This window comes from Microcebus murinus, chromosome 15, assembly GCF_040939455.1.
Source record: "Microcebus murinus isolate Inina chromosome 15, M.murinus_Inina_mat1.0, whole genome shotgun sequence".
Taxonomy (NCBI): Eukaryota; Metazoa; Chordata; class Mammalia; order Primates; family Cheirogaleidae; genus Microcebus; species Microcebus murinus.
Genome location: NC_134118.1, coordinates 33,019,298 through 33,037,998, shown reverse-complemented (window position 1 = coordinate 33,037,998; position 18,701 = coordinate 33,019,298). Strand labels below are relative to the sequence as shown.

General features: G+C 34.1%; 1 protein-coding gene across 2 annotated transcripts in view; it reads left to right on the top strand.

Annotated features, from left to right (window-relative positions):
* Nucleotides 1-15,702, top strand: part of GLRB (glycine receptor beta) — a 69,308-nt gene extending 53,606 nt beyond the window's left edge. For both annotated transcript variants that reach the window (XM_012783613.3, XM_012783614.3), the window contains exons 9-10: nt 5,234-5,526; nt 15,062-15,702. In XM_012783613.3, the coding sequence (XP_012639067.1) occupies nt 5,234-5,526; nt 15,062-15,358 (590 nt within the window). In that variant the 3' untranslated portion in view covers nt 15,359-15,702. The remainder of the gene's footprint in view (nt 1-5,233; nt 5,527-15,061) is intronic.
* Nucleotides 15,703-18,701: the final 2,999 nt, after the last annotated feature.

Here is an 18,701-nt window from a genome sequence, read left to right as displayed (position 1 = left end):
GTGGTGAAAGAAAAACTGAGAGATGGAAAAAAGTGGAGGAGCAGTGTCCTGAGAAAGAGAGAGGGGATGAGATCCAAGACAGGGAGATCGGCCTTTGCTGGGAACAAAATGTGTTTGTCCCAGGGATCAGCAAACTCCTATAAAAGGCCAGATAGTAAATATCCAAGGTTTGAGGGCCATATAGTTTCTGTCATAGCATCAAATTCTGCTGTTATAATGCTGAAACAGCCACAAACAATATGGAACTGAATGGATGTGGATGTGTTCCAATAAAACTTTATTTATAAAAATAGGTGGTGGGCCAGATTGGGTTATAGTTAGCTCATCCCTGGTGCACAGTGTCAGGAGAGAAGGCAGAGTAAGTATAATATATGGGCACGGAGAGAGGAAGGTGGGTAGATATTTAAACATTTATGTGGGCTACCTTCTCTTATTTCATGAATTATATCAATTGATTTCTAGATGTTAGATGAGTTTTTTTTTATAGTACTTCCTTTTCCTTTTAATGTCTGGCTATAGTGATGTCCCATCTTTCATTCCTGATATTGTTAAATCCTTTATTTTCTAGATCACTCTAGCTAAAGGCTTTTTTATTGTATCGATATTTTCAAAGCACTAGCTTTTAGTTTTCATTTCATTAATTTTCTCTATTTGTTTACTTTCTTTTTTATTGATTTTAGCTCTTAAGTTTATGATTTCCTTTCTACTTACTTTGGTTCTAGGTTGATTGCTCTTTCAGTGCTTAAAGTGGGACTCAGACAATTGATTTTAGATCTTTCTTCTTTTCTAACATGAGCATTTAGAGTTATAAATTTCCCTGTAAGCATTGCTTTAGCTTCCATGCACAAATATTGGTATATTGTATTTTCATTTTTCCATTAAAATATATTCTCTAATTTCCCTTGTGATTTCTTCTTTGGCCCATGAATTCTTTAGAAATGTATTTAGAGTTTTTCTAGGTGCCTGAATATGATTGCTTTCTAATTTGGTAACATTTTCCTGTCAGAGAATATGCTCTTTGATTTCAATCCTTTTATATTTGTTGAGACTTTTTTTTTAATAGCCCAGCCTAGCATATGCCTCCTGCTAACCCCATCATGAGCATTTACAATGTATGTTTGTCATTGTTGGGAGCTGTGCTCTGTAAATACCATTACAGTCTAGTTGGTTGATAGTGCTGCTGAAATCTTTTATCTCTTTTGTGTAGTTATTATTATTGCTATTGTTGGGAGGTGTTAAAATATCCAACTATAATTATAGAATTATCCTGCAGTCATTTCAAAGGTCTGTTATTAGACCTATACATTTCTAATTTTATCTGAAAAGAAAAAAGAAATTGTACTGTTGACTCAGATTAAGTTTCAGGATATGGAGTTGATATGTTTTTATTCAGCATTAACTTTTCTTTTTCTACTTTTCCCCCCTACATTCTTCCAAAATATTAAAAAACAAAACAGTCTGCCCATCTCTTTCTGTTACGGCCCACAGTTTCTGTTTTCTAAAAGTTAGGAGAAAACATATAACCCAAAGTAATTACTTTACTCTCGACTCATTTTGTTTTTTAACAGATTAGTTCTGTATTCTACTTTTATTTTACTACCAGTTGTTTTTTGATTCACTTTTTACATTGTTAACAAGCATCAAAGTTTCCCCTCTGAATTTTAATTGACAACTCTTGTCTTAAGTTATTTCTCTAAGTATGGAAGTATCTGTCCAAGTAACTATGGAAGTAACTATGGAGTAAGTTATCCTATAGCACTTCTTTTTCCTGATACATAAGATAGTTTAGTTGTTGCTAAAGGTAATATATTTTTTAACAAATAATTTTCAATTATAAATATAAAAATATTAATAATTCAGGTCACAATTCCTTTTCATTTTAATATCCTTCGACTAAAAAGTTATGAAATGACAATAGGCTAAGATAATTTAGCAGCACTTCTGAATGAATTTTTTGCTATCTCTACTTTCTCTACTTTCCATTTCTTTTCCTTTCCCTTTTTTTACCCTTCCTTCCTTCTGTTTTCTTTTGTTTTTCTAGTTTTTGATTTTTCTCTCTTCACCAGTATAACTGCTAGTGTATATACTGCTAAGGAATCTTTCTGTAGATTCTTCCTCTGAGATTAGTTGGGAAAGAAATCTCTGGATATTACACAATCATAGAGGTTACTATATATATCTTGAATAATTGAGGTGATTTTATTACTATAAAAGTCCGACTGCACATTGATGAATGAAATAACATTAACATTGAATTGTCTGTGGAACATTCGTTCACTTGAACCTCTTTATATATCCCATTTGTTAATAATTTCATTTATTTTATTTGTTAGCTTTAACTTTTCATAGAACTTTGAAGACTCTACATCTATTTGTAAGAGTTATTATCAATTTTATGATATTTTCCCTGATTTGAAATCTAGGCTTGATTTATTTTTATACAATGGAAGAAATATTCTGACAAATGAGGTTCATATAATTTCAACATGTTTTTGAAATATTATACTAAGAAGTCTTAGAATTTATTAAAAAGAAGCATGGAGATAATTTATTAAGAACATAATATTCACATTCTAAAAATCCACATTTTTATGAATGATGGATTTACATTTCTTTCTATTGGTTTATAATTTATTAAAATTTAGAAAGAATTTTACTATGTGCAATTTAATAATAATGAATTAATCCTGTTTGAAGGCTATTTTGATAATGCTAAAATATTTGTCCAAAGTAATTTTATTTGCTCAGCTTTCTTATTTGAGGGTAGAAAAAGCAAATGGGTGTTTCCTATTATAATATGATTTCCTGAGGATAGGCACTTGGTACATGTTCACATTCCTCTCCTCCTTAACTTAATCCATTTCTGTTCTTTTGTCTTTGGAACGATAAAAATCTTGACAGAAATGACTATCATTGTTTTTAACTTAATGTCTAGAATTATAAACACCCTTTTTCCCGCCAAAATCTGTGAGTCTTGTGTCTCTCTTTTTAAAAATAGTCCCTTCATCTGTTTCTTTGTTCCCTCTTTTCTGACACCCAAACATACTTATCTCAGGAACTCTTCCCTCTTTCCACATGACCTTCATCTGAATGACACTGGTTAATCTTTCCTTTTCAAAAAGTTATTTCAAATTCCCAGGTGCACTATGCCATGTCAAGATCATGGTTTTTTGCATATTGGCCTTACTAACCTTTCAGTGTTTTCCTGTCAACGTTATTAGATTTTCTATAGCCTCCCTTTCCCATTTTTCATGGAGATTGTTCCAGTTATCCTGATCAAAACTTTGTCTCAATCTTTTCCTTCCCTCTTGCGTCAGTAAGCAAATCTTTTCAAATGTTTTCTCTAAAATCCTTTCTCATTGGTCCTATCATAATCCAGTCCTTCATTTTCTTATGCTTTGTTTTCTCAACTACTGTATTTTCTTTTGCTTTTGATTTTGTATATCCATAGCAGAATAATTTAACTTAAACATTTCTTTGATGTAATGTAATTTGATGTGATGTAATTTCTTTCTCCCAGATTTAAAGTTTCTTAATGTTCTCTACCAAACATGGTATCAAATTCATTACAGGACTTGAAAGGCCTTCTATAATCATCCCTTCTCCTGAGAATACTATGGAAGGGAGAAAAGAAAGAAAGGAGAATGGGAGGGAGTGTGGCAAGTGGGAAGAGAAAGAGAGAGAATTTATTGAAATTCTTCTTTGAAGATTTACAGTTACTTTACTTAAATTGATATATAATCTGTTAGCTTTCAGCTGTAATTCCTTTCCTTGAAAAGCTAGAATCATTTTTCCCCTGAAATAATCAGGAACATTCTCTGCTTTGTCTTATCTATTAGATTTTTTTTCTTATTGTGAACCTTATCAGAAAATTACTTTCTATGTTCTATTCTTGTTCTGATTTAGTTGTCCATGGGGGCATTAATTTAGCTCTTTGAGCTGTAATCTATCTAAAACAAAGCTGAAAAATAAAATACATAGTCTTCTGTAATGAGCGAGCTCTGTGGCTTCCTCAGAGATACTGTAGAAGTATTTAGACATTTAGATGTTTTAGACATCTTTAATTTAAAACAGATCCAAATTGTGTTTTCATACCTTGGTCTATTTCTATTTTATTTTCTTGAAGGCTAAGCATTTATGAACATCTCCAATCATAATCAATACGTTCCTAGATTAAAAGCATGTACTGATTATTCCTTCTAGTCTTTGAGCTTTAAAGAGACCTGATAAATTGTTCATGGTCCATGGAAAGTTATTGGAAACCACAATGAGTAAGATGTGCAATGTTTGGGGGATGGACACGCTTGAAGCTCTTACTCAAGGGGGGCGGGGAGCATGGGCAATATATGTAACCTTAACACTTGTACCCCCATAATACCCTAAAATAAAAATAAAAAAAAAGAGGAAATAGATGCTGGGAGGCCAAAATTGTGGCAAATACCGATCATGTGACTTCTTTGCTTGCTTGAAAAAAAAAGGGGCTGGATTGGACACCCCCTGGGCTCTGTCTTCATTACACATTGGCTAAAGCTCTCCCCTCATGGCTTTCTTGCTTCTTCCTCTTCCATAGTGAGGCGCTGGTCTGTTTGCTCACGAAGGTCAGCAGGTTTATCCTGCTATAAAATGTCAGAGCGAACAGCTTTCTCGTATGGATCAGTTTATTAATGTCTTCTTTGTGATTTGTACTGGTTGTAAATGTTATATTCATTATAAATAATAATTCAACCTGCCATTCTTTCTCCGGTCCTCAGTCACCTTGTCTATAATAAAAAAAAAAAAAAAAGAAAAAGAAAGAAAGAATGGGCGGGTGCGGTGGCTCACGCCTGTAATCCTAGCTCTCTGGGAGGCCGAGCTGGGTGGATCGTTTGAGTTCAGGAGTTCGAAACCAACCTGAGCAAGAGCGAGATCCCGTCTCTACTATAAATAGAAAGAAATTAATTGGCCAACTAATATATACAGAAAAAAATTAGCCGGGCATGGTGGGACATGCCTGTAGTCCCAGCTACTCGGGAGGCTGAGGCAGTAGGATTGCTTGAGCCCAGGAGTTTGAGGTTGCTGTGAGCTAGGCTGATGCCATGGCACTCACTCTAGCCTGGGCAACAAAGCGAGACTCTGTCTCAAAAAAAAAAAAAAAAAAAAGAAAGTTATTTAGAGGGATTTAGTTAAAAGTGATGACTGCATAACATTTTCTAGGGCTAAAAAGCAACTTTAATTCCTATTTCTGTTTCTATAGGCATCTTCTCAGTCCTCAGCTTGGCCTCTGAGTGCACGACCCTCGCTGCTGAGCTCCCCAAAGTGTCCTATGTGAAGGCTCTCGACGTTTGGCTCATCGCTTGTCTTCTCTTCGGGTTTGCCTCGCTGGTGGAGTATGCCGTCGTCCAGGTGATGCTGAACAACCCCAAGAGGGTTGAAGCCGAAAAAGCCAGAATTGCTAAGGCCGAGCAAGCAGATGGCAAAGGTGGAAACGTGGCTAAAAAGAATACCGTGAACGGTACAGGGACTCCTGTTCATATTAGCACTTTGCAGGTAAGAATGAAATTGCTCCATAAAGTGATTCCCCACGTCTTGTCGACAGCATCAGGAGAGGCATACTTTTCTGTGTGTGTAAAGGTTTGCTGGGATTGGCATTCATCTGCATTTCTCTCACAGATGTAAAGGAACTGAGCACAACACACTTGTTTCAAGGATGTATTGTTTAGAAAATATTCAAAATACTTAGGTCAAATACCACTTGGGGGAAAAAAATTAACACCTTGTTAAATCTCTTGAGGACTTGGCACTAAGTTTAAGGATACACCTCTGCTTTTATGGTCACCGTTGAATGTAGAGACCCTGCTAGAACATGGACCTCCCTGTGGTTTCTCATCTGGCAGGCCTTAGCGAAAGGCCAGAGATCCGAGGGCATCATTGACCTTCTGCCAACACTGAAGATTTGGGGAAGCCCGTGCGCTTGATTACATCACCCATCGTTCCCTATCGGGTTAGAGAGCTGTGTACATATCATGTCAGGCAGGCTACTTATTTATTGGATGTCTGGCTCAGAGGAAAACTATGTCCATAGTTAGAAATCTGTCCAGCCCACTGGAGAGTGGGTAGAAAAGAACTGGATAAGATTTCACCCTTTAACCTTGCCTTGCCAGTTGATCATGGGTCTAAGAATGGTGAGCAGGGATGAATCCTTGAGCACCAGGCTGTTTCATGGATTAAGGTTAGCTGTCCATTTACCCTGGAGTGCCCCCCAATTGATGCCCTCTGGCTGGAAAGAATAGTCAACCAGAAGCCCATTTCCATAGTAAATCCCACAAGAGACTAATAGGTCCATGCCATCCTACAACCTTGAACATCATGCCTGCTCTGCTTCTTGGCAGGCCCCACACTACTCTACAGTTTGCTAATCACCACCATTCCCCTTGCCATGAATGCTGGGCAAGTGTACCACATATGTATTTTTTTATATACAAAAGCAAATGAATCATTCTTATATGGGGCTTCCTGTGGCCTTTATTTATTTATTTATTTTTTAAGTCATTTATACTCATTATTGGAACCTGAAGACAAGAAGCTCTGCAAATCCTTAGTGGCTATCTTCAGGGAGGTTTCTTTACGCCTTATAACTCTTTATGCCCTTCCTGAAGAATAAGGAGAAAAATGTATTTAACACAGAGCTATCATAGACTTAAAGAAGTTATATCTTTGATATATCTTTGTCCTTTTACCTCTAACTTGTCTATATCATTATGTTTGAAGTGAGCTTCTTGTAGACAATGTAGAGTTTGTGTATGATTTTTTTTTTTTTTTTTTTGAGACAGAGTCTCGCTTTGTTGCCTAGGCTAGAGTGAGTGCCATGGTGTCAGCCTAGCTCACAGCAACCTCAAACTCCTGGGCTCAAGCCATCCTTCTGTCTCAGCCTCCCAAGTAGCTGGGACTACAGGCATTCGCCACCATGCCCGGCTAATTTTTTCCATATATATTAGTTGGACAATTAGTTTCTTTCTATTTATAGTAGAGACGGGGTCTCGCTCTTGCTCAGGCTGGTTTCGAACTCCCGACCTCGAGCAATCCGCCCGCCTCGGCCTCCCAGAGAGCTAGGATTACAGGCGTGAGCCACCGCGCCCCGCCTTGTGTATGATTTTTAATCTACTCATCTGCAGTCTCTTATGTTTGATTAATAAATTTAGCTCATTTTCATTTAGCGTAGTCATTGATATATTAGGGCATAAGTCTATGTTTTTTTTCTGTTGTCTGTTCTATTTTTGCTTCTCATTTTCTTTTTTCTGCTTTCATTGTGGATTACTTGAGCATTTTTTAGAATTTCATTTTGAGCTTTCTGCAATGTTTGTAAGTGTATCTCTGTATAACTTCTTCAGTGGTTGGCCTAGATATTATATTGTGCATGCATAACTTATCATGGTCTATGACTCTCATCATTTTATCGGTTTATGTGATGTGTAAAAACATTACCTCCCTTTCTATCTTTTTCCTTGCTTCTGTTTATAATTGTCTTAAATATTTCTTCTATATACACTTAGAACCACATTATAATATTTGCATCATTATCAAATATAATTTAGAAAATTCAAGAGGAGAAGAGAAGCTTATTGTATATTTTTCCTTAACTGTGTTCTTTCTTTAATCTTGATATGCCAAGATTATGTCTTTTATTATTTTCTGTTTAGAGAATTTCTTTATCCATTATTTTGGATAGGTCTATGGTGACAGGTTCTTTTAGTTTCCTTTTATCTGAGAATGTCTTGATTTCTCCTTCATTCCTGAGGGATATTTTCTTTTGGTATAGGATTGTGGGGTGACAGTTTATTTTTTTCAGCACTGAAAAAAGTATTGGGTTCACTTTCTTCTGGCCTCTGTAGCTTCTGATGAGCACTAGTCATCCTATAATAATTGTCTTTCCCCTATAGGTAGAGTGTCACGTGTCTCTGGATGCTTTCAAAAATATTTTTTGGGTCTTTATTGATCAGAAGTTTAATTATGATGTGTCTTGTGTGGGTTTCTTTGGATTAATCTTATTTGGGGATTGTTCAGGTTGTCAAACTATAGGTTTATGTCTCTTGCCAAATTTGGGAAGTGTTTTGCTATTATTTCTTTGTGTACTTTTTCAGATTTGCCCTCTTTCTCCTCTTTCTCCAAGACTCCAATAACACAAATGTTAGATCTGTTATTACATAAGCATCTCTGCGTATCTTCAGGGGATTGGTTTCAGGTATTCACCCTCTGTGGATACCAAGATCTGCAGATGTTCAAGTCCCTTAAATAAAATGATGTAGTATTTGCCTATAACCTATGCACATCCTCTCATATACTTTAAATCATCTCTAGATTGCTTATAATATCTAATACAATGTAAATGCTATGCAAATAGTTATACTTTATTGCTAGTTTGTATTAGTTTTTATTGTTGTATTGTTATTTTTTGATTTTTTAAAAAAAATCTTTGATCTAACGTTGGTTGAATCTGTGGATATGGAACCTGCAGAGGGGGGCTCGGTTCATTTTTTTTTTTTTTTTGCATTTTTTTTCTCTCTGTTACTCATATTGAATAATACTTTCTGTTGTATCCTCCAGGACACTGATTCCTTTGCCCCCTCCACTTTCCTGTTGATCACATCCTTAAGCTTTTTATAGTTTGGTTATTGTATTTTTCAGTCCTAAAATTTCTGTTTGGTATGTATTTATGTATTCATATATTTATTTTTGCTGAGAGTTTGCATTTCATTTGTCTCAAGCATGCTCATAATTGGTCATTGAAGAATTTTTATCATGGATGCTTTAATGTCTTTCTCAGATTTCTCAGACTGTGTTAATTCTAACACATTGGCCTCTTGGGACTGACATCTCCTGATTGTTCTTTTGTACTTCAGTTTGAGATCTTTCTTAGTTCTTTGTATGAATGATTTTTTTATTGAAATCTGGACTTTTTTTTTTCATATTATGTTAGGAGATTGTGAGTTTTGTTTAAACCTGTTTTAGTTGGCTTTCTCTGACTCTGCAAGGACTGGGGCTGCCATGTGACTGCCGGAGAGCGGTGGAAGTCCAGGTTCCCCACTCGGTGAAGCGGGGGCTCCTTGTTACTCTGGGGAGATTGGGAGCTCCCGGTTCTCCGTGTGGTCCCTACCAGCACAGCAGGGGAGGTGTCCTCATGACCACTTGGTAGTGGTCCAGGCTCTCACAGCCTCCTGTGATGTCACCCTAGTGTGGAAGAGGAGGAGCATCTTGTTGCTGTTGGGTGTGGGTCCGTGCTCCCTACGTGGCTTCCACTGACACTGAGGCTGAGACTGGGGCCTGGTTACTGGTGTGCAAAGATGGAAGTCCTGGCTCTCCACGTGGCTTTCTCTGACGCCACCTCAATGGGGATGTGGGGGTGCTACATTAAGCCTCTTGAAAGTAGAGACTCATCTCCTCCCTACTCCCTCCTCCCTCCTCCCTCCCTCCTGCTGGCATGGGTAGGAGTGGGCTCACAGTTTTTTCTGTAGTATTTTGCTGGATTAAACAAGCTATTGTCTGAAAACATTCTTTATTCCTGGGCTGCCCCTTTCTTTGTCCTCTAGCCAGACAGAGCAGGATATATCTGGAGCTTTTTTCATCTGCATCCGTTGGCATTTCTAGTTGCCAACTACTTCAGCTCTAAATCTGGGAAAAGGAAAAGGAAACACAAGAACTCTCCACCATGTGGCTTCTTGGGTCCTGAGGTCCCCAGCTGATCTGTCTTGTTTTTTCTACCTTTCATAGTCATGTTTTCTTGCTTGTTTGTTTGTTCATTTTTATATAATGTCCAGGGTTTTTCCCTGACCTTAACAGGAGGAATAGGAAAAGTGTGTCTATTCTATTTTCTTGGAAGCAAAAGTCCTCTATGATTTTCCAGGCTTCAGTATTTACATTGTACCTATACCCTGCCTACCACACTCTGATAATTGTTAATGAATTGGCATATCAAGGGGCTACTCTTGACACGTTTGTTAAAGTTATAACTGCTCTATCTACTGGGCCATTTCAGACTTATTGTAATCCTGCACTGGGCAAACACTCTTTCAGAGAAATTATAGCTCACTTTTCCAATATTTTACTTGCATCTATGGTTACCACCAAAGTCTAAGAAGCTAAATAGTACCTATGAGAGATAGGGGCCTACTTAAGGACATGCTTCAGCACATCAGGGAACTGGTATTAGAAGCATATTCTTTGTAGGAAATTTGCTTCTCCTAAATAATAAACAAACACTTATTTCTCCGTGCCAGAAATTGAAGGAAAAATAGCTGAGATGGAGGAGGTCACTCTGTTTTTTTTTTTGATGCTATCTTCCTACCTCACCTTTTGTATCTCTCCATCTTTTACCACTTCCTAACATTTCCAGCCCACAAATCCCCTCTAACTTAAACCCTGGTTGAGAGATCTGGACTCAGAAAACATGGATGTTCCAGAGAACAGGTGATTGATTTCAGTAATGCCATGACCAGCTTCATTCTCTGGCATATAATGGAGCCTCAATAACCACAGAAATTCTCTGTGTGCAAATGATCTTGGTATGTTAATACATTCCATCAAGTAGGGTATTAATAGAAGGAGACTAATTAAATCAGGGTTTTGGAGCATTGTAGAGCATATTAAGGTTATTTATAAACATGTATATAAAGGAGAAGAGGATCCATGAGATATTAAACCCAATTATATTATTTTAAATTTATCTTTCAAGTACTAAAATAATTACCCAATGAATAAAAGTTAACCATATTTAAGAACTTCTGTATTTTAATTTTCTGTATTTTTAGCTGCTAATGGAAACACACTTGACTGGATTCATAACATTTTGCTATAAAGTCAAAGAGAGATGCTTAGAAAGTTAAGAGTTGGCCAGAAATTTTAATCTTTAGAAATAAATGTAAATTACTCTTATTCTTATGGTACAAAATATGCTTTCCAAAATAAACATTGTACTCATAAAATATTTATATCCTGAGATAAGCTTCAAGAAAATATGAGTTCAGAAATTACTTACATCAAATGTGTAACTTGATACATGCATAAGATTGTTCATATTGAAACATGAAAGAAAATATAAAAATTGAAAATTTTAAATTGTTGCCTTTTCAATTCAGTGGTTTTGCAGTGAAAAATATGATTACAAAGTTTTGCCCAATAATTTCAGATGTCATTTATTTTTAAACAGAATACCAATGATAATGGGGGCAATGAAATTTAGATTGCATAAAATACTTGAAGCTGATTTATAAAATAATATTGTGCTTGCTAAGGAAAAGAATGATAAAAAAAATAGTATAAAATGATAAATGAGTCCAGGCGAGGTGGCTCACACCTGTAATCCTAGAAGTTTGGTAGGCCAGGGTGTCAGGATCACTTGAGCCCAGCAACATGGTGAGACCCCATCTCTAAAAAAATGTAGAAAAATTAGCTGGGTGTGGTGGCGTGTGCCTATAGTCCCAGCTACTCGCCAGGCAGGGGAATCGTTTGAGCCTAAGGGTTTGAGGTTGCAGTGAGCTATGACAATGCTGCTGCACTCTAGCCTTGGTGACAGAGTGAGACCCTGTGCCCATTACCTCCCCAAACAGATAAATGATAACTTAATTTAATTTTTAGTATGAGCTTTTTATAATTTGTGGCCTGAATACAAGAATATGTCATTTAACATATAAAATTGTCTGGGATTTTTTTTCCCCTAAAGGTGGGGCTTTCTCAGCTATTCCAATGTTTTGGTCACTAATTTGTTTGTTAGTTCACATATTCCTTTTTTTATTCAACAAAACAGTCGAGTACCTACTGTTGTTAACATCACCCTATTCCCAACACTTAGTATGTGTCATATGCAAAGACTTTATGAATAAAAGACAAAATAGTATCCATGCCCACAATTTTGAATAAACTAAAAAGCAAAGCTATTTCTTCCTGTGTGAATAAGATTGTTTTTTGTGATAATGGTATGTTTTTAAAAATAAGGATTGATTTAAATTTGGTAAAATAGATACAGATTACTCTCTCTGAACATACTTTTATTGTCTGTACAAGATACCATTATCTTCAGGAAATCATGCTTAAGTCTTCTGACCAAGAACTATTGCATAAAGTTATTTGTTTTTAAATGTGTGTGGATTCAAACTTAAAAGAACCACAAAGAAAATCATAGAGGATGAAGTCTGCAGCATTAGGACATTTTTAACTGCATCATTTTTTATTCTTGACAGTTTCATTATCACACTCTCTTATTTTTGTTATCAGTAATTTTCAGAAGTGACAGAAGTTTATATGATGAAAGTAAGTGAGACCCATATTCATAATAATGAATAATTGAGAGATTATTAATTGTAGGTTAATATAGCCAAATTTGCTTTTAAGAATGTGTGTTAAGTAAAGTCACTGTCTTATTTATAAGCAGTTTATTTCATCCTTTTCATGTGATATTATAGCTGTTTAAAATAGTGTTTATATTATAAACTATTTTGTACTTTTATGTATGCATTTGATATGATAATAAGGTATAGAGAGTCTTAACTGAAAAAGAAAGTTATGTTTGTGTAAAATCTGTGATAAATGGGACAAGAAGAGACGGGCCAACTAGTTAATGAATCATGACCTATTTCAGAAACCCTGAGTACCTCTCAGTAGGGACCTAATCTCGCTCCTTCTTCAGTTGTGTCATATCATTAAAAATTACTTCTATAGTAGAACTTCCATCCACCACACACACACACACACACACACACACACACACACACACACTCATTTTGAATACAAGAATCTTCAAATACATCTCTGAGAAAGGTTTGAATAAATTAAATGGCTAAAAATATAACCAATTTATGCTTTTGGGAATGCTTTTTTATGTTGTTGCTTTAACATTGAAGAAATTATTCTTTCCTTACTGATATGTTCACTGTATTTAAATAATCTCTATGAAAAACCATAACATTCTATATATAAGTATAACTGTATAGATAGGACTCCAAAATTATTAAAGTTGCTGAAAATTGAAGACTATATTTATAGAAATAAAATAGATTAGAAAATATAAAATATTTATGTGTGACTTAGGTGATAATAGCATATAAGTTTGGCTTCCAGTTTAGTTATTTATAGATTCTAAAACCACACCTGACACCATGTAAAAACATGATTTATAGTAGATAATATTTGTTAATACTTTTGATTTTATTTGTAAAAACTCAATATAAATGATAAGAAGTCATGTTTTCTAAGTCTATAGGTAGAGGCTAGGGTACTCCTTTGTTTTGATAGGTATGAACTTTTCAGGAAGGTGAACTTCTGGTTCCTTAATCCCCATTCCTCTTTATCAACATTATTTGTGTATTTTTGTACCATGTATTTACATAAACATCTTTTCAAAAATTTCTTACTCAATAGCATTCTACAAAGATATAAGTGGTATAAAGTATATAATAATAAAGCCAACACTTGTATACTAGCTTAGAATTATAACATCAATACATGTTCATAATTGGAAAAAACTGGAAATAATCTAAATGTATAATGAGAGAAGGATGTGTAAATGCATTTTAACTTGCTTTTTCACTTAATATACTTGGGTCCTTTTGTGGTCCACCTCTGAGCACTGTCATCTGCCCCTTGTCCAGAGAATATATATCAGTGTTCAGATAAAGGGTAGTCTCCTGGTACCTAAAGTACTGCTGGGAAATAATTTGATTTACTTATTATATTAGGTATAGTTTTTTTTTTTAACCCAGCCATAATCTAGTAAATGTAAATAGAATCTAAGAATTAGTCAATGCATTTATTATACTAATAAAGCAAAAACTATAGTAACTATGATATACTTACAATATGCAATGACATGATTTCCTTTTTCAGTAAAGTCTTAGTAAATGTCATTAGTGAAGGTTCCAAAAGTGAATCACATAACTCACTAGTAAAAACAGTGAGAAGATTAAGCAAGAGAGTCAAGTGCTGACCTCTCTGTGGCCTTCTGTAATATTCGTGCTATTTAAAGGTTTGGGGGGTTAGCTATACCTCTACTCTTTCTAAGAGCATTTCTGATTGCTAGAGAGAGTTCAGTGTGAAATATGGCTGTCAGTATCCAAAAGGGATTGGCTCTGTTACCCACTGTGAATAACAAAATCCCATTCATACCTAAGGACCCACAGTCAGCCCTGTGGAACCTGTGGATACAAAAAGTTGGCCCCCCGTGTCCACAAGTTTTGCGAATACCATATTTTTCATCTGGATTTGGTTGCAAATGCAGAACTGTGGATGTGGAGGGCCAATTGTATTTATTGAAAAAAAAAATCTACATATATTAAACTGGGCCCCCACAGATCAAACCTATGTTGTTCAAGGGTTAACTATAATTATTTTATATGTGATAGGGAATTTATTCAAATTTAATAATTCAGACATTAATAGCTGAATAATCTCTGTAGCATATGGTCTAGCTGAAGATTACATAATTTCTTTGTATTCTCTGTGTGTGTTTGGTTAATTCAACTTCAGCCAAGTTAGGAGTGAATGCCTGTCATGATTAAATATGTGGTTCCTGATGATTGTGACCATCTTTTAGTTCTTATTTGTGAATGTGATTTAGAGACACAGTTTCTCTCATTGGAGAGATAAATGCCTCAGGCATTTATTTATAAACCACTTTGTTTGGAAACAGGATATATAGGGAAGTCAAAATATTAGAAGTCAAAAAAAGTGTCTGTAATACAAACATTGTAGTAATATCATCTCTGTCATGGTTAAATATTGGAGCAAGGATGGATGTTTATTTATTAATCTTACAACTGAGAACTCTCACAAGCCTAGTAGCACCTAAAATGAATGTTGACTTAGCATAAAATAACTAATCAAAAGTTTATTCCATGACATAAGCCTTATAATTTAGGCAACATTTTAGAGCCGTAAATATTCAGGCAATCAGTTGACTGTTATCTCTGTGAGCTCTTTGTGGCATAAACAAATACTCTCTTGTGGAGACTAGCAATTTTTAAAATATCTCTTGAAGAGATTTGTTTTATAAATAGGAAAATTCTAAATACATTTTGTCTTTAATTTTTATTCTCAGGTTGGTGAGACTAGATGCAAAAAGGTTTGTACTTCTAAGTCTGATCTCAGATCGAATGATTTCAGCATTGTTGGAAGCTTACCAAGAGATTTTGAATTATCCAATTATGACTGTTATGGAAAACCCATTGAAGTCAACAATGGACTTGGGAAATCTCAGGCAAAGAACAACAAGAAGCCTCCTCCTGCCAAACCTGTTATCCCAACAGCAGCAAAGAGAATCGATCTTTATGCAAGAGCATTGTTTCCTTTCTGCTTCTTGTTCTTCAACGTTATATATTGGTCTATATATTTATGATAAATTTTTTCCATTTGTATAAAACAAAATTCCATTTCATTGTGACCAAACCCACTTACAAATGCCAATCTGTGAAAATTTTTGCATTTTCATAGCAATATATTGCATTTTGGATGCCACTGGATTGTAAAAAAAAAAATGTGACACCTTCATTTTGAATGGCAGCATGATTATATAATGTCTGTGCTCTAATAATGATGTATATATGTATAATGAACATATTGCTTTAGGAATAAATGAAAGATAAATATACTACATAATATAAATGCAAACAGCACTCTTCAGTTAATATAAACTGCAAATACTTCAGATAATTCTGATAATAAAATGATATGCACGCTGAATCCTGTTATGGTCACCATTCTAATGTATGTAGTATTTCAAATTTCCTTCCTTGTAACTTTCAAAGAAAGCCATCTTATTCTTGTATAATTTTAGAAGGTATCATCACAGATTATGCAAAATTGTATTACATATTGTTTAAACTTTGTAAGTAGAAATATATCCATTATAATTATGCAGGCTTTATGGAAAAACAAAGTTCAAAAATCATGAATTTGTGAAATCAACTCATTTTAAGGTGTACTTGTGTTGTCAAAATGTCAGATAATGATTCACAGTAAGCGTTTTGAAACAAAGGGAAACCTGGACTTATGTAAAAGCATACTGAATTCTGCCTTCTGATAAAATAAAAAATAAATAAAGGATAGATGCATTGATTAAATATTTAGGATAAAAGAAATTCTACTTAATCCTCCTTAAAACCTAAATATATTTCCATGAATTTCATTTGTTGATATAGAGTACACAAAAACATTGTGCCTTAAAAACAGTCATACATATTTTAAATTGGAATGCAGTAATAGACATGTGATTTTACATTATTTTTAAGAAGCCAAAAATAAATATTCTATTACTAGAAGTAGCTTGAGTTCAAAATAAATCCATAATCATTAAAGGATTTTAACTTCTTTATTTTATTAAAATGCTTACATATTTTTGCTTAAATTAAAAATGTTTTCTGAATTAATTTACTTTTTATTTACTTGAATATTTTGGGATTTGATACAAGATATTTAAAGATTAAGTAGATAATATCTGTGTTTATGTTAGACTTCACTTCTACTTGTCTTTTCTTTCTTTCTAAAAGTCTAGACAACTGAGATTTAGTTACTTTGATCTTGTTCCAACCTGAAAGGAAGCACTAAGTCTCATTTTATGAGACCTCCCATTTCCTAATAATATCACATCCAATGCACCTTTTTATTTATGCCATAATTGAAATTGGACTATCAGTAATTCACATAATGTAAACATAACACAAAAGAAGTATGTTTACATTATTTGGAGAGTTTTGTGGCAGCTGAGAGCTTGTGTGGCCAATTCAATAATAAAATGTATTTAAATATTATTTATTCAAATTTCCATAAGTAATTGAATGCTACTCAGTTTATTGAAGATTTTAATTTCTAAATGATTCTCACTGATCATGAAAATTTTTAAGGTAATATAATCTAATCCTCCATAGTCCTTCAGACACCTTCTAATTGCAAAAGCATAGCTATCTGAATAATTTTAAAATGCTACAAGTAACCCTATTGATGGACTTCAGTATCTTTCTAAGACCTAGGGCAATAGCATTTAAATGGAACTGTGGTAGGAAAAAAATGTCGTGAGTAGGGCTTAAATCGTTTAAAGTTTTTATTTGTAATAATTACATTTGCTTATAATCTATTTTTTATTTTTGAGAATTTCATTCATGTTAGGGAGTTTGATCTAGGTATAATTTTGAAGATATGCTATATGGAAGACAGGTCTCAAAACAAATTTATTTGTTAAAAATGTGAACGAATTAATTTTCTATAATATGATAGCCTCTTAAAATCAATTTTAATACCTAAATATATATGATAGATACCCCAGCATTAGGTGTGTATATATAACTATAAATGGAACTTTAGACAACAATCATAACCAAGAAGTGTCCACTGACCATTAGTTTGTAATTCTTCTCTCAAAGGTTTAGTAATTTAATTTTAGTTCTGATATGTGTATTTTTAATATTATATATTTCTAGGAGATTTGCAGACCTGCAGGGTCTGCTGATAACTCAAATTCAGTGCTTTCAAAATAAAAATTATCACCTCCTCGTCACAAATCAGTAGGTTCTCTTATTTTCTATTTATGTTAAAGTCATTGCTATTCCAGTCATCTGTATTAAATCTTCCTTCTTTTCCCACACTGTCTATTTTTTCAAGTACCAAGTCCTATAAATTCTTCCACTTACACCTACCACCTCTCCATTCTTGCTGACACCGTCCTAATTCAGTTTCCCATTCTAGTTAATCAGACTATTTCAGCAGTCTACAATCTCACTCCGCTAAAACTCAATTTAATTTTGAACTAACTTTGTAAAAGGAGAAAGATTTATACTATCTGAAGAGAAACCAAAGTACTGAACTAACTTTGTAATTTTTATTTTTAACTGCACAGAAATACCTGAATATGTTGATGTATTGTAAAACAAACAGAGGTATTTTAGAGTAAGCACTCAAAATTACTTTCTTAGTCTTCTCTCTTTAAAATATTATCTCTTCCCCAGAGGTCACTATTTTTTCATACTTGTTCAGATTATTTTTTTCCCAGACCTTATTCTAAGCATTTCCAACTTCTATCTATTTTTTTAAATATAAAAGATAATTTAACATAATGGGACATAACAAATGGGATTTTACCTTATATATAGATTGGCATTTTTTTTTCCATTTAATATGCCTTAGAGTTCTTTCCAGGTGATGACATATTAGATATTCATAAATCTACCTTCTGCCACCTATTATTCTATAGGATGAATGTGCCTTAATTTAACTTCTTTTCAAGTGAAAATTTAAGTTGCATATTTTCCTAATACCAAATAGTATTGCAATAAATATCTTTATGCATGTATGTGTATATTTCCATGAAGCAGATGCCAGAAGGGAAATTGCTGAGTTGAAAGATGTTTACATTTTAAATTCTGGTAGGTTCTTTCAATTTCCCTGTAAGAAGTTGCTAATGTAGATTTTCACCATGATATATCCAAGATCTCACAGTAGTCAATTTTTAACCTATTTTATATTTATTTTTTTTAGTTGTTGACATTTTTCAGACTTTCAAAAAAGTTGAAAAAATATTACAAAGAATTTCTGTGTACCCTTCATCCAAATTTCCCAAATGATAATATTCTCTCATACCTGTTTTCTTTTTCTTTTTTTTTTATTTTGGCATATTATGGGGGTACAGATTTTAAGGTTTCAATAAATGCCCATTTCCTCCCTTCCCCCCAAAAGTCTGAGTCTCCATC